Source organism: Haematobia irritans, chromosome 3 (genome assembly GCF_050003625.1).
Source record: "Haematobia irritans isolate KBUSLIRL chromosome 3, ASM5000362v1, whole genome shotgun sequence".
Taxonomy (NCBI): Eukaryota; Metazoa; Arthropoda; class Insecta; order Diptera; family Muscidae; genus Haematobia; species Haematobia irritans.
Window position 1 is genome coordinate 63,546,545 of NC_134399.1, and position 24,741 is coordinate 63,571,285.

The 24,741-nt window shown below is 36.0% G+C and overlaps 1 protein-coding gene across 1 annotated transcript in view; it reads left to right on the forward strand.

Annotated features, from left to right (window-relative positions):
* Dora (zinc finger SWIM domain-containing dorado) overlaps window positions 1-18,501 on the forward strand; it is a 60,519-nt gene extending 42,018 nt beyond the window's left edge. Inside the window, exons 6-9 of the mRNA XM_075302706.1 lie at window positions 4,170-8,840; window positions 8,920-9,258; window positions 9,329-9,478; window positions 18,300-18,501. Of these exons, the coding sequence (XP_075158821.1) occupies window positions 4,170-8,840; window positions 8,920-9,258; window positions 9,329-9,478; window positions 18,300-18,366 (5,227 nt within the window). The 3' untranslated portion in view covers window positions 18,367-18,501. The remainder of the gene's footprint in view (window positions 1-4,169; window positions 8,841-8,919; window positions 9,259-9,328; window positions 9,479-18,299) is intronic.
* The last annotated feature ends 6,240 nt before the right edge of the window (window positions 18,502-24,741 follow it).

Here is a 24,741-nt window from a genome sequence, read left to right on the forward strand (position 1 = left end):
CGTGAGTGGCTACGACACTTATCGTGCGTGAGCATGCGTGAATAAATTTTTGACTTAGTGAATGTGCGTGAGTGTGAGTAAAATTTCGCTCACGCGCACACCACTACTCAACGTCTCATTATTATCATCATCATTAAACAAACAAAGTGAAAATATTTAAGTAGCTTGAAGAAAATACTACAAAAATTGTTACTAAAGTAGGTTTGATGTAAATCCTTCTGATTTGACACGATAGTTTAGATGTATGGATTGAAAAAAATCGAGGGGAAACCCTTATCATATGGATCGTGTTATCACTCATAGTGGTGATCATAATTGGCCATCGATATCTTGTGACCAACAACCCATCGTTGACTCAAGACCAGGGCTGCCAATAATTTTTTTAAAAAAATCCCCACCTTTTCCCGAAAAAATCGTCCTATTCGGCACTTGAATTTTAAAAATCGCCAAAAAGATCGGGAATTTAAATAATATTAAAATAAAACATATGTTTTGGTTAAAACAAAACAAAGGTATTCATTGCATATTAAAGCACACAATTCTATTATAATTAGTACATGCTTGTATTACGCATTCTGAGTAGGTTATAGCCGAAAAGTACGCGAACGCCATCCAGTAACTATTTTCATATTCTAATTTCAGCTTCTAAACATTAAAAGCAATAAATGCATCTAGATTTTATAATAACTTTGATCTGTAAAAAATGTGCCTACCAGGAATACTGGTTTTAGACTCCATTAAACATACTGATCGACTCAGAATCACCTCCTGAGTCGATCTATTCGTATCCGTCCGTTCATCGGTCGGTATATGTATTGTTTTCAGGATTTTGATAAAACTTGGTTAAGTGCTTCTTTATTTTTGAACGGAGTAAATATCGTAATTTTTGAACGGAGTAAATATCGTCATTTTCGAGGCAAAACTCGGAAACTGCTATTTTTTGTGACAAAAATCGTCAAAATGCCGATAAATCGGCAAAATTGGCAGCCCTGCTCAAGACCATAATTATAGAATTTGTGAGACGCCACTTTGCGATTTGGTTATCCACAATTTAATGAAAAGGATATAGTCCTATAAGCAAGGTTATGGTGGCCACTTGACTGATATTGCTTTTCATTATTAGCGACGTACCTTCTATTTTCCTTCGAATACCCAAAATAACGCGTCTTATTGAAGAAACTCCCTTTATTTTGCCCATTACGTTTAGGTACTTGCTTGGTGTCTTCGCAATCTTTGAATATCTTTCATCGATCATTCGCCATAATAATAGCCTACTCTCGTATTTTAAGCTATCAACAGATTCTTGTTCTCCTGCAATATGTAAGGAAGTTGACATTATTGAATATTGAACAGGCTAACAATCTCGTTGAAAGATTTGTGCAGACTATGGCCGTTTTCGAGTAGATGAAAAAAAGAGTCCAAAGGTTTTATTGTGGTTTTCTGTTTGAGTACATGCTGATGCAAACATTTGTTGTAATGTTGCATCTTGACCAATTTCCCATCACTTTTATTGATAAAAAGTTGTGGATATTTTGATGAAATTTTAGTCACCATCAGTGTTGCCATTTCCTGGCTCTTGTCACCAAGTTGGGACGCTTTCGTCACCATAAATCCTCAATTTGAATAAAAAATCCCAAGAAAAAAATTGACAACACACAAAAAACTTTTTTCTGAATCAATCACGAAATTAAGTGACCCAATTAATTTTTTAAATGAAATGACTTCAATCACGAAAATGATAGCATCAATCACAGTTTTAATTGGGCATAGTAAAAATTCTTTATTAAAAAATTAATTGACTTCATTAGCAAATTTCAATTCATTTTTTAATCGATTCAATTAAAAATGTGGCTTAGAGTTTTTATTTTGATTAACAATTGATTGTTTGAATTACATTTTTAATTAAAAATTAAAAAAATTATTCATCTCTTTTTAATTGACTTAGTCTACAGAATTAATTAAAAATTTTAAAATTTTCAATCATTGACTTAATTAACTAAATGTTTCTATCTTGATTAAAAAGTTAATTGTATCAATTAATTTATTAATTAAAAAATTTCAACTTCAATTATCTTTTAATTTATAAAAAAAATAAAACTTCACAGCTGTAGAAAATACGTTATAATTTAAAAATTGAAAACATATTACATGTACATTATTATGCCGGTTTGGAAGCTACAATAAGATCAAGATTTCAAACACAGAACTAGGAGACGTGTGATCAAAATATTCGATACAAGCTGTCATAAAAAATTATAATGGGTGTTATGGGTATAGGGAATTATCGAATTTTTATCTTATGCAAATCGTCTGCAAAATGCTCGAGAAATAAGATTGGCGATCGTCCAATATGAAGGTGTTGTTAAAAATCTTCTGATATAAACCATAGTTATGTAGCAGATAAGGGACAATATTTGATCTAATGCTTTTAGACATTTTGGCCGAACAGTCAGCTGCAACAACGGCTGTGCGGTTGCGCGAGCTATCGCTGTGGTCGGAAAAAAGGTACGGCCACAGTTCGGTGTATTCTAAAGATCTGGAACTTCGAATAGCGAAAAGATTACCTAATCACTGTAGTGTTTTTTAGGCTGAAATATTAGCAATAAGAGAGGTGGCGAATTTTATGAGAAGTAATGTTCCAAAAAATGTTGGCATTAATATATACTCAGACAGTCAACCTGCAATAAAATCCTCTCTCTGGACTCTGTGTTCCTTAACTCGAAAACGGTCATCGAGTGCCGCAAATCTCTCAATGAGATGGCTGAGCAGCACAATATTCACCTAATATGGGTGCCTGGCCATAGGAACATACCGGGGAACTGCGAAGCGGATGAGTTGGCAAGGCTAGGGACTACCTTACATATTCCAGGGGAATCTGTTGTTATACCTCTGGCTACCTGTAAGCTCATACTGCGTGAGAAGTGAGCCTGAAATTTAATCGGGCTGCCACTTTAACCTAACCTAACCTAACCTACCCTTAGAGCTATTGATGCAGGTTATGATTTAGCTAATATGTCTTAAGGCAATAGGTTCAACATGTACCTGTCGTTCTAAAGGCGTCTGATCCATCATGGCCGCAAGACCACAAAACCATATGGCATTATACGTCTAACCACCGGCGTATACAGATTTTGAACAAGTACAAGTACATTTAAATGAATTTCAAATTATTCATATTTATAGGAGAATTCTTAAAATAAATGGCACATACTCTAAGAGTTAATATAAGAAGTAAATCGTATTCACCTTATAATCCAAAGCAACTTTTCGACTTTTTCGAGAGTCGATTTTCAAAAATATAAGAAAAGTTGACTTCGATTTTTTTCGAAGAAAATTTACTGCGCAGTTTATTTTCGACATGTGTATCTCTACACACAGAGAACGAATATGATCACTCCGAACGTGTTTCAAGAGCATACATTTACTTTTTAACGAGGAACATTGAACATCTTTGTCACAAAAATATTGTTTTCTCGGTTTTCTATCTGTAGACATATTCTTATAGATTAACATCTCCAGTGAAGGAATGAGGATAAGTTTATTGGTCAGAAATCTTTCGTACCCGAGTGATATGAGTTTCCCGCTTTCCTGAATATACGATGCAGCATTTGTATACGTCGACAAACTAACAATCTCCCATGTTCCAATATTCGGAATCGCAAATCGCAAGAACTTATTTTTCTTATAAGGAAAAATTAGAGATACACTCGGACTCCAATACAACTTGATGCAGGTGTTTGAACTTCTCATTAAAGATAACTTTATTACCAAGATATAAGTCTCAATGCTTCAGGGTATAATAATTATGGAACATGGGGGAATAACTCTGTCACTGCTAGCATTTCCGCTTGAGTAATTCCATCAGGTACGGGATATTTAAATACAGTTCAAAGCTACTTAGGGCTGCATTCAAAGTTTTGTAGAATAATTTTTCGGAGTATTTCTATTTTGCAGTTCGATATGTCATTCAGACTCAGCAAATCAATTTTACTACTCAAAGAATCTTTCTTTTTTAATGCGATTTCGCACCACAGTCTAATGGTTAAAATCGACAAGGAAGTGTATATATGTAGGTGCTTTGTTCAGTGCGTTTTGATTCTATATTAGATGAATAATGCTTGGAGGAAATATAGAAATTAATTATGAACTTTCATTTTGTATTTCCACAGCGATGTAAATTATTTAACAAATTCCGCACCACCAGCTGCCACAGAGTGGAGTTCTCTACTTAGGCCACTAAGAGGACGAGAACCCGAGGGTATGTGGAATTTATTGTCAATAGTTCGAGAAATGTATCGTCGATGTGATCGCAATGCCGTTCGTCTATTGGAAATCATAACGGAACAATGTATGGCCTGTGATCAGCTGTTGTTGTGGTGGTATCAAACCAAATTATCCCTAATGATGGGTTCACATGGTCACAGCGGAGGCAAACATTCTAGCACTCATTCGAATTCGAAAGCAATAGAACATGCATGCAGCTCATTATTCGATGAAATTGTAGTGTTATGGCGTCTGGCAGCTTTGAATCCCGGTCTAGCTCCAGACGAACGTGATATGCTGCATGCCCAATTTACCGCATGGCATTTGAAGATTCTGGATCGTGTAGTAAAATGTCGTATAATGCCATCGTCATATAATAATAAACATCAGCAGAATATGAGATCCGATGCCGAAATGTTTGTGGGTTTTAAACCGGCCATAGAGGCATGTTATTTGGACTGGGAGGAGTATCCAATAGCGGGAATTACCCATACGCACGAAACAAATCCCATTTACTATTCACCATTTACATGTTTCAAACATACCGAAAATAAATGTGAAACGAATGGAGGTCAGTTGAATGCCACACAGGCCCTGATGGCCAATAATAAACATTATAATTATATAAGCTCATCTGCGGATCATGGACAACATGGATCGTTTAAACAACGTTTGGAAAGACCCTTCCGTGAAAGGTTTTACATTTCGTCGAGTAATAACTCGAGCAATTCTTCAAGTGATAGTGTACACGCAAGACTACACCAGGCTTTGGAGCCTCAACAACAGTCACATTCGGCGGCGGCTAGATCTAATGGAAATGCTAAAGCTATAGTGGCTCCAGCGAATAGTGGAAATAGTGTTTCAATTCCTGAAAATAGTTTACCAGAACGTAATGGACAAGAATCAGGAGATGCAAGACCATCCACATCATCCCAAACGGCGGGCACATCGGTCAATACTTCGCTGGTGGTACAAAGTTTACCTCGTGTCCCCTTGGTTAGCAGCAGCATGGGAGATGGTAATCGATCGAGTGCTAGCAGCGAAGGTTTTTGTGAGAATGAAGATTTTGGAGGAGATAGCAGTAGCAATAATTTATGTATATCAGACAACGACAATGGACGGAGTATAAATCCCCATAAATTTGTAGGTATGCAACCCACAAGCAATAAAACTATCTCGCAATCAGACTCTCAGCAATCATTCAATGACTCCTCCCCCGAAGCTTTGGATGTTATGGAAGGCACTGGCAAAAGCGGATTCTCATTGCCCACAACACCTACGAATAAAGCAGCTATTGTCGGCACCCTCACTTCACAATCGTCATCGGATTCTTCAACATCCTCATCGGTTTCTTCGAATTCTTCGTCGTCATCATTGTTAATCGCCATGGGATCAGAAACGCCAGGTGTCATGGAAACAGAAAAACCGTTGAATACCAATGATATCAGACGATTGTCCAAGGACGAATCGTTTTCTTCGTCGAGTGATGAATTCGTATCTCAAGACCTGAGTAAACGTCGTTCTGCAGAAGATTTGACACCAGTACCGAGTACTTCGGCGGCGGCGAGAGCAGCACTGATAAAGACTCATGACACAAATTCACCTACATCGTCGATGGCAATGGCAAGTGCAGACGCTTTGCCTGCGAGTGTTGGTCACAGTGGTAAAGTTACGCATTCGACTCCACCACCAACTTCATCCATATTTACCGGCCCATCTACTTCAAGCCAAGCTAGTGCTGCAGCAGCGAATATAACGCCACCAGTCGCAACGACAGAGAAACCCCATATATTCTCAAACTTGAGACCTTCGGAAGATGCATGGGACATTTTGTTGGCACGAGCCGAAGGTTTACATGCCCATGGCCATGGCAGGGAGGCATGCATCTTAGCCGTCCGTTTAGCCGAAGAAATGTTGGAAAATCCTCCTAATCTAATGATGGAAATGCCTCCTGCTCCCAAAAGGAAAGGGAAAAATAAAAATATTAACCCAATTTCGCATCATTTGACGGTGTTGGCTTCATCTACTTTGACGAAATGTGCTTTCCTGTGCACAGTTCTTTCGGAAAATTCCGAGCATTATCACATTGGCTTTCGCATTTGCATATTTGCCTTGGAAATGCCAAGACCTCCGGCCAGTACAAAACCATTAGAGGTTAAATTGGCCAATCAGGAAGCCGATATATTGACACTTCTGAAGAAAATACCCATTGACGAACCCGAATTGGATGTGATACGTGCTCGTGCGGAACGTTTGCGTAATGGTACCATCAAATCTCGCGGTGAAGCTTTATTGCCCATCAATTTGGCATCTTACATCTTTGATGCTTTGGTAATGCCTTCGGTATCCATGAAAGATCAACGTATTCGCAGTATGAGTATATACAGACCCATAACCGATGAAAATCTAGGCTTTGAAGCGGCTGTAGCAACATTGGGCTTAAAAGCAAATGTCTCCGAAGCTGAACATCCCCTTTTGTGTGAAGGCACACGAAGACAAAGAGGCGAATTGGCATTGACCCTGTTGTATTTCTATAAGGACGAACCCCATAAGATTGCTAAGATAATGGAGAAATTACTTGATCGCGAAATTCATACGTTACTTAAATCCCCTCTCCTGCCGGCTTACTATTCGAACAATCCTCCAGTTAGGACTCCCAACAACTCATCGAACAGACATGGAGATAGTGACTACAACAATAGACATGGAAGTAATGCTATGGGTGGTGGATCTGCCAATAATACCAGTGGTAATATGGACATTTATCATGGGGACTACTCATCTGTGGGTGGAAATAGTCGACCCACAAGCTCTACAAGCGCTGAATTGGAAGTTAATATGGCTGGCCTGAATATTTCATCACCGGCAAATGCCTCATTATTAGCTACCCAACAAAGTGGCCAAGGAATGCAGAGCAATGTTGCTATGGGTTCTCAGCCTTCACAGACAACAACAAGAGCTAAGGACTCGCGATATAAAGGAAAACGTGCATATCCCTCCATACCCAACCAACCTTCTGAAGCTAGTGCTCATTTTATGTTCGAATTGGCGAAAACAGTACTCGTCAAAGCAGGGGGAAATAGTTCAACGTCTTTGTTTACTCAAGCCACTGCCAACCATAATCACCATGGTCCTCATAGAGGGTTGCATATGTGCGCTTTCCAGTTGGGTCTGTATGCTTTGGGTTTGCATAACTGCGTCAGTCCCAACTGGTTGTCTCGTACATATTCGTCCCATGTCTCTTGGATTCTTGGCCAAGCAATGGAGATAGGCGCTCCAGCCATTAGTTTCCTTATTGACACATGGGAAGGTCATTTGACTCCCCCAGAAGCTGCTAACATGGCCGACAGAGCTTCTAGAGGTTGGGATAGCAATTATCCTGCTGCTGAATTGGCTTTATCCGTATTGCCTCATGCAGCCGCCCTCAATCCAAACGAAATACAGAGAGCTATATTGCAATGCAAGGAGCAGAGCGATTACATGCTTGAGAGGGCATGTATAACTGTGGAAAATGCGGCGAAAGGGGGAGGAGTTTATCCGGAAGTACTATTCCAAGTGGCTCGTTATTGGTATGAATTGTATATGCGAAATACGCCCAATAGCGGAGAACATGATCAACATGATGATCATTTGGATCACTCGGCTGCGGTGAGCCTATCGGCTTTAATTGAATCACATCAACATCACGAAATGCAAATGCAGCAACAAGCTGCAGCGGCCGCCAATCAACAAGCTATGGTGGGTCCTCCTTTACAGGGTCCCCCGGGACCACCTGGTGCTCCAGGTCAACCCGGAGGTCCAGTTGTGGTAACTTCCGCTCCGCCTGCCTTTCAGCAGCAAGTGCCAGCCATGGCTCCAGTTGGTATGTCACCTTATAATCCATATGGCTTTTGTCAAGGTCTCTACCATCATAACCTCCCATATCCGACCAATCAAATACCGATGTATGTCCCGCAAGGTCCACCACCAGGACCTCCGCCTCAAGCATATCCCGGTTATCCACCACCTCCCCAACAACAGCCTGGAGGACCAAACGCACCTCCACCTAATGGAGGAGTGGCACCACAACAGCCTCCCTATGTGCAAAATGGTGCAGCATTTGGACAGATGACACCTCAAGCTGCTTATCAAGCAGCGGCAGCCCTGCAATGTGGACCACCGCCGCCATCGTCGTTTGTACCACCGCCACAAGGTCCCTCCGTCCCATCAAATGGACCACCTCAAATGCCCCAACCTCCAAGTATGCAAGCAGCAGCTGCTGCTGCCGTATACTACGGACAACAAGGACCACCACCTACGGCCCAGCATCCTGCCCAGGCAGCAGCCCAACAGGCAGCCGCTCATCAAATGGCTGCAATGGCTCAACATCAAATGAGAGCAAATCAGCAGCAAGCAGCCGTTTATCCTTTCGTCCAGGTATCCCAGCCACCCCCAGCAGCGCCTCAACAGCAACAACCTCCCCATCATCCACCGCCCCCGCCCCATAACATTGGTGGCGGCGGTGGCCACGGAGGACATCACCAACAGATGCCACCTCCTCAGGGGGCCAATCGTCAAAGACATCCGCATCAATTTACGTAAGTATTGACGATTTTTTTAATGTGTGTGTGTGTAAATGTGTGTATGTAATCGCGAGGACTTGTGTGTATTTAACAGACCCGCCCAACTACGTTATTTGCTAGCAGCCTACAATGTCGGTATGTTAGCTATGGAAACACTCGCACGTCGTGTTCACGATGATCGCCCCCAAGCGAAATATGCAAGGAGTCCTCCTTATGGTGAAGATGTCAAATGGCTATTGCGAATTTCGAAAAAGCTCGGATCACAATATCTGCATCAGTTCTGTGTGTGTGCTGTTAACTCAATTGTTAGTCCGTTCGTGTTACATGATGTGGCTATAGAGTCGGCACACTATCTAGGCCGCAACAATCATCAATTGGTTATGCAGCACCTAAGATCGGCTCTAACACCGCTGGTACAAAAATGCCAACAAATGTAAGATTTTGAATCTACCCAGATGAGAGCCATTTCAATATTAACATCACATTCTGTTCTCTCTTTCCAGGTATATCCAATGTATTCATCAGAAATTGTATCATTTAACACCGGCCGATTATGAAGATTTCGCCAGTATAATTGTGGCTGCTCGTGCTGCTTTTCAAATCACACCCGAGGGTAGTGCACAATTTAAAGATTGGTTACAATCGATCAAAAGGTAAGAATTTACATATAAAACCAGGAGTAGGAGAATATGGAGAAAGCCAACGTAGTGTGAAGTTTTACAAAGGATCTTGAGTTCAATTCTTGGCTGAAACGAGAGGGAAGTTTCTAGTGATGCTCACGAAAATACTAAAGCTCCCCAACATAATCATGGTTAGCTTAGGTTAGGTGGCAGCCCGATATATCAGGCTCAATTTGAGTTACACCTATGATGTTAAGATTTTAATAAAGTGTGAGCACGCACATTTCTAGGTGATCGCGTATAAAAACGACTGTCACATTATTCTCACAATGAAACGTTTTTAACTCTTATTCGCATCAACGTCAAACTAAATTTGATGTGAATTATTGAATAAATACGTAGCCAAATTTATCATACATCTCAATGGCGCAACACGATAATTTTCGTGAGTGAGGAGAATTTTCGTGAGTCATAAGAATGTATGTGAGTCTCGTATCCAATATGACGACCATAGATTGCCAAAATGTTTCAATGAGATTGATGAGCAGTTAATATTCGAGTAATATGGATGGCAGGCCACAGGAAGATATAAGAGAACTATAAAGGAAATCAGTTAAGTCTACATATTCCAGGGATAATAGAATCTGTAGTATGTGTACGAGGATTGCCTTTTATATTTCGGGATTAGAGCACTAAAAAAATATTAGTTATCGAAAATAGCTTAATTGTTTTTCAAAATATTCCCCATTAAGATCTATATACTTTTGCATGCCTTTGAACCAATTGTCGAAGCCCTTTTGTCATGTCAGGTATAGTCCTGACAGCGATGAAAATCGAATAAATTGTACCAATTAGAATAAAATTTCAAAAATAATGGATTAGAATATGTTAGCAAAAAATAAAACTATATCATTAATTAAATAACGAAGGTGCCATTTATAAAGATTTGTGGTCAAAGGAAACTTGCAGAAACCAAAAATAAAAATTATAAAAAATAAAGTTTTTTCAAAATATGTCGCCACTTTGGGAATTTTGGGTATTTTTGATACCAATTTTGGGAATGGTATATTCAAAAATATTTCTTAAAACAATTTCCCTGTAAAAATCATTAAAAATTATAATGATATCACAATTAGTTCAAAAGTTATTAAGGTTTCGATTCATATTTTTAATTCCCAAAAAATCGGAAAATTGTTCCGTGCCCCAAAAACTTCAAAGTTTCGTATTTTTTGCTTTTTTTCTGCATATAAATAAAGCTCTCTTGTTTCCAACGATGTATAATATTTAGACCCTTGCTTAGCCAATTGCGCCAAAAACTTGCACTAAACGTCACTAACTCGGGTAAAATAATGCATTTCTGAGCCGATTTAAATCAAACTCGGCATACTTGACAATACTATCACATATACTTCTTGTGCAAAATTTGAAGCAAATCAGAGAAAAAATTGGGCTTCTGGAGCCATATAAGTGCATATTGACATTGCATCGGAAATGTCAGAAATAAAGAAGAAGCGCATATCGGGGCTATATCTAAATCTGAACCGATTTCAACCAAACTCCGCATGAGTAGCTAGAATGTTAATTATGCTACCTTGGTAAATTTCGATTTCCACCAAATTTTACACACTTTTGAAATGTTCGTCGTTTTATATTTTTGTGTTGTGGATGAAGATGTTTTGAATTCTTGTAGTGTTTACATTTAAATTGCCTGCCTATCGGGTTTGCCGGCGCTTAATAACGCCACGGGCAGAATAAGGGTTTTTGTATTCCTTTGCAGGCACAACCAGGTGCCACAGCAAAAATAATCATTTAAATAGAAAATGCCGGTTTAGGCTTTCAAAACTGAATGATTGACTTTATTGAAAATTGTCCATCTTTTATACTTAAATAACGGTATTTCTAATTTTTAATTCTTTTTTCATATTTATCCTTAAAAATAAACAACAATCCTTAAACATAACATATGATCTAAACTTATAACTAAACAGCTGATTAAAAATACAATTATTCTCAAACTACTTAACAGCTGATTCATACATATAATACCGTTTACACTACACCCTCACCCTATAAAAAAAAATAATTTTTGAATATTCATATGAAAAAATTATTTTTACAAATATTAAATTATTAAATTCAGTTACATTTTAATTCTTTGTTATAGAAAAATTCATTTGTTTTATCATCATAATTGAAAATTTATTTAAAGAATACATAATATATAATTAGGTTGAATTCAATAATTCCATGGTTTTAACATATTATTATGGAATTTCTTTATCTTTCCATCGACATTTATAAAACTATTTACGCCCTCTCTATTTACAATTTCATATGGGCCTAGATACGGTGATTGATTCTTTTTTCTATTCATCTGGCGTAAAAGTACAAAATCGCCTTTTTTCAAAATAAGTGGATTAGAAGTTTGATTACTAAGAACTCTCTTTATTTTCGATTTCTCTAAATATTCTTTTGACTTAGCAAGAGAATACTTAAGTCTTTGCTTCAACTCATTGGCGTAATCATCCATATTGTAACATTTTCTAGCTGTTCTTATTTCATCGTTCGGTAAATAAGGTAACCTACCAAAAACTAGCTCATATAGTGAATAATTAGTATCAACATGAGGTGTTGTATTATAGGCAAACGTAAAATATGGTATCCAAGAGTCCCATTCATCATCTTTGGTGAAATTTAATAAAAATTCGTTAAGAACTCTATGATTTCGCTCTATTGAACCCAATGTCTCGTGGTGGTATGGGGCACTAAATATTTGCTTTATATCCAATAAACGACATACTTCCGCCATTAGCTGATTCGTAAACTCTGTACCCTTATCTGACTTTAGAACTTTAAAATTCCCATAAATTAAAATGAATTTCTCTACGAGAGTTTTCGCAACAGTTTTCGCGTCTTTTGTCTCCATTGGATATGCTACAACATACTTTGTTAATTCACATTGTATAGTTAAAATATACCTGTTATTATTAGAAACCCTTAATGGACCTACTGTATCTATTGATATTGTTTCAAAACTTGTTCCTGGTGTATCTGTCATCGTAAGTGTTTCTTTTGTGTGTCTAGTCTGTTTGTTCAATTTACATTGTGGGCAACTTAAGACATATCTCTTGACCATTTTTGACATATTCTTCCATATGTATCGCTGTTTTAATTTCAGTAATGTTTTGCGGACTCCTAAATGTCCTCCGTGTGGTGAGTCGTGGTATTCTGCTATTATTTTCAATTGTGTATGTGTGCAATTTATTCTTTTCGGTTCTTCATATAATATAATTTTCAAATTTACTTTATTCTTTTGTATTAATTTATTCATGATTGTTTTGAATTCTTCCATGGCCATGGATTTGAATAATGCATCGTTTTTGTTCATCGCTAATTCTTTTATTCTTTGCTGTTGCATCTTCAATACAAGTTTCTCCAAAGTCACCTTAGTGTTCGATGGATTATCGCTATATATCACAGATACATTGTTATTATTTATTTCAAATAAAGTTTTCTTTCTCTGCATATCCGGTATAAACTCGAGTTTTCTCATATTTCGTATATCAGTGGGTGATGTGCATTCCCAAATTAAAAGTTGATCAGGCTTCGAAATTGGTACTTCATCACTATGGGTGTCATCGTTATGTTTTTGTGCATGTAATTCTTTTTGCATGCTTCTAGTAATGGCTAGGACTTGAGCGTCTCGCTCGATTGAAGTGGGAATCATCGCTTTTAAAGTTTCGCTATTTATGTTTATTCTTGACAAAGCGTCAGCATTTGTATTCATCTTCCCTTTCTTGTACACTATTTCAAAATCATAGTCACATAGATCCATTCGAATACGTGTCATCTTAGAAGATGGATTCTTATGTGAGAACAATGAAACAAGTGGTCTGTGGTCAGTCACAACTATAAATTTTCTGCCATAAAGGTAGGGTCTAAAAAAATTGATTCCCCAATGAATGGCAAGGAGTTCCTTTTCTAATACCGGTTTATTTAAATCATGTTTTGATAGAGTAGCGCTGGCGTACGAAATTGGCAAATCGCTGCCAATTACCCCTTGAGACAGAACTGCTCCCAGAGCATAGTTAGATGCGTCTGTCGTCAATATAAAAGTTTGTGAAAAATCCGGGTATTGTAGTACTGGAGGTTTAAGTAAACTAGTCTTCAAAGTTTCAAATGCATTTTGGCACTGTAAACTCCATTCGAATTTCTGATTCTTTTTCAGAAGCATATTCAAGCATTTTGCTTTATCGGCAAAGTTCGGTATAAAGCGCCTATAATAATTACAAAAGGCTACAAATCGTCTGACTTCATCAGCATTAGTTGGTACTGGATATTGTCTTATTATTTCATCTTTGGCTGGATCAGTCTTCACTCCTTTATCCGTTATGAGATGTCCCAAATAGACTACCTCCGGCTTCAAAAAACTGCACTTGTTTGCATTTAATTTGAGGTTGAATTTTCTCAATCTTCGAAATACATCTCGCAAATTTTCGTTGTGATGTTGGAGACTACATCCAAAAACGATGATGTCATCCACGTAAAGAAAAGCGGATGCATCTAAACCACTTAAAGCAACTGTTAACATTCTTTGAAAACTATTTGATGAAATTTTCAAACCAAATGGTAAACGTTTGAATTGATAATGACCATTTCCAGTTGAAAAAGCTGTGAGTGGACGCGATTCGCTGTGAAGATTTATTTGGTGGAACGAGCTTGTCATATCAAGTGTTGAGAAATACTTAGCTCTTCCAAGTCTGTCTAAAACGTCTTCAATCCGGGTTAGTGGAAACTTATCATTTACTATTCTGTCGTTGAGTTTCCTAAAGTCAACAACCAAACGCCATTTCTTTTGCCCATCTGTGGATTTCTTTGGTACAACCAATAATGGTGAATTGTAAGGACTGACGGAATCTTCAATTATGTCGTCTTCCAAAAGTTGTGCAACCTGTTTCTTAATCTCTCCCATTTGTGTCTGTGGGAGTCTGTAGTTTTTTATGTAAACTGGAATGGAATCTGAAGTCTCAATGCGTTGAGTATAAAAATTGTTTACGGTAAGCTTCTCTCCAGGTAAATGGAAAATATCTTGAAATTCTGCAAAGATATCTATTATCGACTCTTTAGCTTCTGGATCACTTGTACCAATATCCAAGGATTCCAATAAAGTGTTCAACCTAGTGGTGTTTTTCTCGCATTGATCAGTGGTTGTATGGCAGACGTGATAATCTCTTAAAGGATTCACTTCACAATCAATATTATAAATAGTTACATCTTTGTCAGTGGAGTTCAGCAGTTTAACATGAACAACCCCGTGTGCTGGTATAATGCAATTAGCTAGATAAACCCCTTCTGTTAATTCTTTGTTGAGTACAATACTTTCTTCTTCAACTTTAATGTTTAGCGGCAAAATGATTTCTGATCTTGATGGTATGGTTATACAGCGGTGAGTCACTGGTCTAGTACTCATGGGTAATACCACATCTGTATTATTTACGTTAAACGTAATTGTGTATGTCTCAAAATCAATTCTGCATAAATATTCAGATAAAATATCTCTTCCTATTATTCCATCAGTTGGTATAGGAAAATCGCCTTGCACCACATAGAAATTGTGCACAATGGCATCATCCTCCATTTCCAAACTTAAACCTGATGTACCAATACATTGAGGCAATTCTCTGGTGATCCCAGTTAACCTTGCTGTGTCTCGTGTATTTATCCTCATAAAGTCTTGAACTTTACATACAGAAATATCTGCGCCAGTATCTATCATAAATGTTAACACCTTACTTGAGCATTTCAGTGTTACATAAGCATTTGTTTTCAATTCGATGTTGAATATTCTTAATTTTGGGCCTCTTGGATGACATCCTGCGTCATCCGGCCATCGGAGTTTTCCTGTTCACACGCACAAGGAAAAGCTCGATAGTTTCTTCCACTACTGTTCGTATATGTGCGGCCTCTGCCACCAAAATTGCGACTTCCAACACTATTATTATTACTGTTATTGCCATTTCCATTAGAATATGTGGTATAATTATTACGAATTTGCCGATTAATATGGCGAGAGTTTCCTCTTTGATTTCCTCGTATGCTCACATTGTGTCTGTTACCACTGCGGTAATCGTTAGTGTCATTGCGTCTATTATTGTAAGTGTAATGTGTGTTACCGTATCTGTTGTTTCGGTTATCGTATCTCGTGTCGGTTCTATTGTTTTCTTCGTATCTATTCCTGTGGTAGGTATGACTTCCACTAGACCTATGAACCGGAAAGACCTGTCTCGTCTCCATGCCTAAGCTTTTCTCAGCTGTCAAACACCTTTGAGTAGCCTCAGCTAGTGAAGACGGCATGTTGGCCAATAATATTGGTTTAAATTCAGAATTTACACCCTTCATAAAAACATTTAACGCCATATTTTCATTTGCCTTGTAAATGGCATCCTTAGTGTCCTGAGTCGGATTTGTTAAATTTCCTATTTCAAACCTGCTGAGCTCATCACAAAGTTCCGAAATTTTCTCCCTAAATGATGTCATGCTAGAATTGCCCTGTTTCGTATTTCCTAACTCTGTTAAAATTTGTTGTATAGACCTAGGATTAGGGTAAGCGTCTTCTAATGCTTTTTTCAAAGCCGCGAACGTTGTCGGTCTATTGGATCGGCCTAAAGTGCTCCTTACCTGAGCCGTAAGTTTGAAATTGTAGACGTACTTAACGAATATTTCCTTATCTTCATCTCGTAGTAGGTCATGCAGCAATTCCGACTGCGCAATAAAATCCTCCAAATAGTTGAATGAACCCTTAAATACTTGTAGGTTTTTACCCACCATTGATATATCAAACTGAGCCATAGTTGGTAAATTCCTTATATCCTTGATATCTTTTACTTTAACTTGTTCAATCAGTAACTCAACTTCCTCCTTCAAATCAAAAAACTCTACTTTCAATTCAGCTAATTCTTTACAATCAAAAACAGTATCATTCACCGTATCCTGCAAAGTCTTTAATCTTTCTAATTTAGTTTCTTTATAATTTGCAGCAAACAATTTATTTTTACTTTTCTTTAAATTGGATTTCAATAATTCTAATTCCTTTATATACTCTTTTAACTTTTCCATTAAACCGATTTTTCTTCCCTATAATACTATTTTTGTTACTATACAATGTTCTTATCATACTATTTCTATCATATTATACAATTTTCTTTACCATCTGACTTCATTTAAAATCTTAGAAATTCAAAAATATATATAATTCCAGCGTGAACATTAAAATGTGAATGCAAGATTTTATGTGTGAACGCAAATTTATATTCAAGTGTGAATGCAAAACACAAGTGTGAACGCAAAATTTTACAATGTGAACGACAACTTTAAGTGTGAACAGCAACTATTTTACAACCCTATTCAGTGTAAAGCCTCTTCTACGTTATAATCGATTATATAGTATTCGATAATCGATTACACCACTTCAATTTTTACATTTCACTTTCATAATCGTTTGTAGATGACGATCAGTTTTACCATTCGCGAGTGATATTGTTATTATTTTTCTTTTTATATTTTCTATTATAATTATAATAATTTTTCATGTTCAATTCATTTTTAAATAAGAAAAGTGAAGTTTCTAATTCATTCCATGTATTTTAATTTAAATAAAATGTATATACAAAAACAAAATACATCAGTGTTGTGTTTCATTGTTTTTCATGGTGTTATTGTTGCATTGTTGGTTTCAATTGTTTGTACGGTGTTTGCTATCGGTTTTCTCCTTGGCATTTGTTTTTCAATTTCGTCAATCCTTTGCCAAATTTCGGATGAACGCTGCCAAGACGGTGGTGGATCAGAATTTACCAATTCTTTCAATGCAGCCAACTCTCGTCGCAACCGCACAATTCTTCCACCTCTTCTGTGTTTGGGTTTTTGTGCCTGTGGTATACGGGTCAGTCGCTCTTCCACAGCTCGCTGCTGTCTCTTTAAATAATCTTCAATGGATAGCTTCCTTGGGCCTACGTTCAACGCAGCTGGAGTAGCTTCCTCTTTTGGCAGCAGCTTTTGGTCCGATGTGGGCAGGATCGCCATGAAATGTTCGTCGTTTTATATTTTTGTGTTGTGGATGAAGATGTTTTGAATTCTTGTAGTGTTTACATTTAAATTGCCTGCCTATCGGGTTTGCCGGCGCTTAATAACGCCACGGGCAGAATAAGGGTTTTTGTATTCCTTTGCAGGCACAACCAGGTGCCACAGCAAAAATAATCATTTAAATAGAAAATGCCGGTTTAGGCTTTCAAAACTGAATGATTGACTTTATTGAAAATTGTCCATCTTTTATACTTAAATAACGGTATTTCTAATTTTTAATTCTTTTTTCATATTTATCCTTAAAAATAAACAACAATCCTTAAACATAACATATGATCTAAACTTATAACTAAACAGCTGATTAAAAATACAATTATTCTCAAACTACTTAACAGCTGATTCATACATATAATACCGTTTACACTACACTTTACTGTACTACTAATTAGACTCCTCGTGCAAAATTTAGAGCACATGTAGGCAAAACTCTGGCCTTTGCAGCAACACCGGATTTTGCCAATATTTTATATGACCCCAGAAGCCAAAGTTTTGCTTCTGAGGCCATATTTTTTTGAGGAAAACACCTCAGCTTTTACACACAGAAAATTATGTTGATATCTTTCCCCATTCAAAAATTGCAGAATTATTAAAAAAAAAAAAAAAACGATTTGAAACCACTGTGCGACGGTGAAACATTTTTTAATTATTTTTTTTTTAGAATTTTTTTAGAATGTTTTCTAAAATACTAATTTGGTCTTACAATGAATTTTTCTAGATCAAAATCGTGTAAAAAGGAGCTATGGACGCAAATAAATGCTGCCCTACAAAGTAATGCTAAATGACAAAGACTTGATTCGCATAGTATGAATACCCCAACACAGTCCTCTTCAACTACAACTTCTATAGCGGCACCAGTGCAGGCTCCTCCAGCACCCTCAACGGCAACTGGCAATAGCAGTAGCAGTGGAGTCACCACATCAGTTTTGAGTACAACCAGTAGTACTATCAGTGCCCCACCTCCTCTATACGAGGGCCCGTCGTGCAGTAGTAAAACGAATACCCTAACAACAAACGAATCATTGATGCGTAGTTTAAATTCACCACTATCTACCACATCGGTTTCTTCGACGGGATCATTGGGTTTTGCTTATGGTGGTGGCAATTCTACATCTGGTGGCGGTGGAGGAGGTGTTGGACAAAAGCCTACTGTTATAGCCAGTTCATCGTCATCAGTCAATGTACAACAGCAACAACCACAATTGGCGCATAATACGAATGGTGGAACCTCCAATTTATCTGATGCATATCATCATCAACAAATGCAAATGCAATTACAGCAACAGTATCAGATACAAATGTATGACCAGCAAACCTATATGCAACAAAAACCACCGTTAACAGGACAACAGCAACAACAACAAAAATCGAATCATTCAACAGTGTACAATGTTGAACCGCAAAGACATGGCATATTCAATGTAGCAACAGGATCTCATTCAATCCCTGCTCAAAATCAGAGCCATCATTCACACCATCATATTCATCATGATGCGAGACAAATGGCACCACCACCACCTCCGCCGCCTCCTCCTCCGCCACCACCCCCGTTACAAGCAACGGCTCCTCCACCAACACCACAGTCAATTGTGTTAATGACCGTGAATACAACAACATCATGTATAACACAATCGAATGCAGCTGGTACTGCAACAACAACGATAACAACAGCAACAAAAACTGGCAATAACAATCATGTGAATAGCAGTTATTTATACACAACACCACCACCATCACAATCAATAAATTTCATTAATGCGACAAATAACGGAACAATGGAATTACGGAATTATCATTATCATCATAACGCGCATAATCTAACAACAAATGCTGCTGGTACAGCTTCATCGTCATCATCTTCTATGTTGCCACAAACGTCGTCACCATCATCATCTTCGCAGCCTGTGAACATTGTCCCAACCGTAACACATAACAGTGTTCCACCCACGGTCTCTTTAATTATGCCAACACATGGTCAACAACAGCAATTTGTCCCAGCCACTCAGCATTTTCGTGGAAGTTCAAATTCGATGTCGCATCATCAGGTTCAACATCAATATCACAATTTGTCTCAAATCAGCCATTACCATCAGCAACTTTAACAACGTTTTTATTGTATGTTCTTTGGCTTGTAAGAATTATTTCAATTACCTTGAGGTCCTGTTAATTTCTTCCATTTTCGGATTGCTATCTTTGGTTATGGTAATTCTTTTATTTTGCATATTGGGTTTCATATGAGAAACAAGATTTCTCGTACATCGTTATCGAATCGAAAAATCTGCCTAGCATTCAGTATAACAATTAAGATTCATCAAAGCTACATGTAATCCTAATAGTTGGATATATAAAATATTTTTGTGCGAAATTTACAAACACAAATTCGATTGGTTTAATATAAAATTTTGTGAATCGAAATATGGATATTCGTAGACAGATCGTTTATCAGAATTGTAAACGTATTTTTCACGTATTTGACTAAATGTATTAATGGCCACCTTAATTGAGGTATAATTGAGGAGATTTTAGACCATCTTGTGATTTTAATACAGACAAAAATATCTTCAACATGTTTCCAAGTAAAATTTTAATTTAATTAAAAACTTAATTAATCCAAATAATTTTTTAATTAGAACAAAAATCAATCACAAGTAAGTTTTTAATTGGATCAGTTAAGTTCTAAATTGACGTTGGTGACTGATACTATCAGTTCTGTGATTTGAAAAACTTCAATTGAAAGTTTGTTGGATTAGTTAATTTCGTGATTGAAGACCAACAGACTTTTTTCGGTGAAATTGTAGGGATTTATAGCGAATATGGAAAAGCTATATGTGGCTATTGTGTTTTTGTATCTAACCAAATTCCATGCCTAGTATTTATAGACAAACGAAAAACCATTACCATAAAATTATGGTTGTGTCGAAGAGTGTTTTCAAGTCGAATGTAGAAAATTATCTTTTTGACTAATCGACTTTTAGTCGAAAAAAGTCAAAGTCGACTTTTGGTAATCTTCAAATTCGATTTTTAATATTTTTTTGGAAATTGACTTTTGTTGGTGAGCAAAATCGATTGAACAGAAATAGGAATTAGATGTAAATCTTTTCATACCAACTCTTAGGGTGTTTTAAGGATATCCTTTATTTGAAAAAGTCTTTTGTCATACCTAGCAATGGCTTTTATGGCTTACAAAATGAATTCCACAATAATTTCTCAAGATCATGTAGATCACAATTACCCAAGCTACAATTCATTATCAACAATATTAGCAATCAAACGACGGAAAACCCCACTCAAAACATTTCATTTTTATATTATCATAATTTAATGTTAATATTTTATTAAGAAATTAAATGTAGGAGGTTAATGGGATTATATTGCCTTTTTACGGTTTGTTTTTTTTTTTATCAGATTTGTCCAAAATATAAAATAGTAGACTTTCGATTGTTCGACTTTTACCAAAGCCGAGTTTTTGACTTATCAACTTCTTCCAAACTTGGAAAAACAGACTTCCCGAAGTTTTAAAAATTTTAATTGTTCGATTTTCGACATTTTGGCAAAATTTTAGCATGGAAAGAGCTACATCCCATTCCCTCTTTTATTCATTATTATTCTATTAGCAATCAACATGAAAAGTTGATTTGACTCGATAAAAACAAAAACAGAAGAGATTTTGAAGATTACAGAAAAATGTATTCGGCTGTCCGGTTTTTGCTTTGGTTCATGAGTGTGAAATTGTTCATCAAAGTGTTTAATTTCACAAACCTAATTTACAACCTGGTTATCTAGAGGGTCATGAGTCGTGTCATATTGTTGTAATACTTCTGTAGGCTACACATTTTCCACTAAAAATCCTGGTTTTAGAGGGTTATCAGAGATTGTGTGACCTCGTCGATTTTTCGATTTTGATCATTATCGACTTGACCAATATCAAAGCTCAATTAGTCAGTCGTCTTGACTCGATTTTCATGACAAATCGATTAGTCAAATTTAAAGATTACATGGAGTCGACTTCTACTTTTTACCAAAAAAGCAGATTTGCGAATTCTGTGTCCCTACTTCGAATATGTGGTATGAAGAATTAAAACTTTGTCGACCTAGCGACTTCTTCATAAATTTGAAAAGTTCGGATCCTTCAAATTTTGTAAAATTCGACTTTTTAAATTTTTGAGTTGGGGGTTAACCGAATAATTTTCCTCATTCATATACTCCGTGTGTCGGTACCTATTTATCCCTTTTAAAATAATTTTTAAAACAAATGATATCGTCTCACAGTTAGCATAGAAATATTTGCATTATATTCTCCTTTTTTACCCAAAGCCGAGACTTATATACGAATAAGGGATTGTAATAAAAATCAACGAGTCGACTTTTCGTCTTTTGCCACAATCGCAAATTTGATATTGACGTAGCGGCTCTAGAGTTTTGTCAGTATAAAAGTATCTATTTCTCGATCCCTTTCAATACATTTTTTTTTCGTTAAAAGTCGATGATACCATTAAAAGTCGATTTTGCCTAACATTAAAATTGAATTTCTTCAGTTGAGCCGAAATTCAAAAATATCAAAACACGACTAGTTAAGTTGGAAGAAAAGTGCTCACTTCGACTTTTTTTAGACAAAAAGTCGATTAATAGAAACTTCGATTTGACTTTTGTATTCCTAGTTTTAAGTATAGTTCACAAATGATCATGGGTCATCATGACCACGTTCACCAATGTGGTATCACAATGGACTGAATAGTCTAAGTGAGCCTGATACATCGGGCTGCCACCTAACCTAACCTAACCACGATGATGATTATTCCAGTTTTGGACGATCTCCAAAAAGTGTTTGATAAGTGGTTTTTCTCCTCTCAGTAATGGTGAAGAAATTTCTGAGTTTTTCAAAGTTTATCTAAGTGGTTTCACATATAGTGTGACTCATATCACTGAGCTACATTGGATCTGTCATAAATTATTGACAGGAGAGAAATATACCTCCTTTGCTAGCACAATAGATATACAAATCTTAAAATGTTTGTTAAAACAGGCAACCACCATGCCTAATTTAACCAAATCATAGGTTAAATGGGTTCAGATGTGGATGGACTGTAGCTATTGTGCATATTTTTGCCCATTTGCAAAACAATTTATTGGCAGTTTATCGAAGGAATTTATATGGTAGAAGTAGGATTGAAGTTTTCTTAAACTTTTATGTATATGGGTGTTTATCTTCTTGAAATTTTGCTGAGAAGATGTTTCTTTATCGACCTCACAAGTATGCGCCAAATTGGTTCATGTTTAGATATTATCAAATAAATTTGCAACATGCATTATTTCATTTTCTTGTGTGTGTCAATTATCAACTAGGAATTCAAAAGTGGAAAATTGCTCTTCGTCACATAAAAACCTTTAGATTTGACTAATCGATATTTGCCGTGAGTTATTATAATTTATTGTGACATGTCCGTCCACACAGTGGAAAAGGACTAAACATTTTTGAACATAGTTTCCTCCAAAGTTAAAGAGACATTAGAAAGGGGTTCTTATGAAAGGCTAAGACCATTTCGAAGAAATAGATATGGCTAGCTGGAAATATATAAAATAAAAAATTAATAACAAATGTATATCATGAATATATATTAAAAAAAACAATGTGCGCATACCTCAATTCACATTCATGATATTTTGAACTACTTACACCTACAAGTCTCTACTTGTGTAATTTAATTAAGTTCAAAGAAATTGCCCACAGTTTGTTGGGAGTTTCTAATACTGTACAATAAAAAATAAAAAAAAAACACGAAAAGATTTTTAATCATCACCACCGTTTACGATAATGTTTATCATTTATACACATACATACATATATTTGTAAAATATATACACCTTTTTAAATATATTGTAATAAATTGTGAACGCCCCGCTCCCCCTTTTTTTCACTCCATCAACAATTTCTGCATACACCCATATATTTGCGCACCACAGACTGACTGACATTTGTTTACTTTCGTTGTTTATGAAAAGAAAAAAAAACGAAAAAGACATCATATATTTTTATTGCTTACCTGTTAAAATGGAACAATTGATTTCTCTCTGTTTTTTATTTTATTTAGAAAATTATACAACTAAAAATTCTTTATTCACCCTACATATATACAAACAAAAAATGTGTCAATAGTTATTTATTAATAATCAACAAAATATGAAAAAAATCTACATATATAGTTTGTAATTTGCAACCATTTAAAAGAAAGAAAAACTAAAACAAAAGAAAATTAAGACATACAAATTTATGTGTTGTAAATCGTCAGGAAACTGTTTTTTTTTTTTTCTAATTTCAGAATGTGTTCATCATCTTTAAATGAATTTTTTTAATATACAAACATATTATTGAAGTTTTTTATTTTATTTTTTGTTTATTTTTAACTATATAATACATAATAATATTTTTTTTTATAAATTAATTTTTATATTATATTTTTCAGCTAAGCTTAAGCAGTTTATTTTTTAGTTATTCTATTTTCTCAAAATATTTTTTTTATTGTATTTATAAGAAGTTTTGAATAAATATGGTTTTTTGGATTTATTTCAAAACTCACTTAAACAAAAACAAATTTAAAGTTTGAGTATATTTTTATTTGACTCTATACCAAAGAAGGTTACAGTACATGGTAATTTGTTGTTATAGCCTAGCTAAAGCAATATACTCCTTTTCCCACTATTGGGCAGCTGAGGTAATAATGTTGAAGTTTATTATGCACCGGAGTTAGTTAAAACCATTAGGTTTTATGCATTCAAACGATGTAAAACGATAGTTGCTTCAAATTTGCTGGACATACATACGATTGTCTTTCCAAATGTGAGGAGAGCCAATTGAAATAAATATCATGATGCTTGGTATCTGAAAGGGCCGAACATATGTAGATGTTGTGGAGCGGGTTTCAAAACTAAAAAAAAAAATAATCAATTAAAAAACAAATTAATAACTCTATTTTTGCGATTATTGAAACTATCAAGAGGCTGATAGATAGCAATCATCGAACTAATATTAACCCATATTGAATTATTTTCTTGGAAAGGTGAACGTATTACAAACGGAATCTCCATAATCGCATAAAATCTACCAAAATAGGGAATAGGATATCCATATAAAAGATAATAAAGCGTACTTACAAAAAAATGTT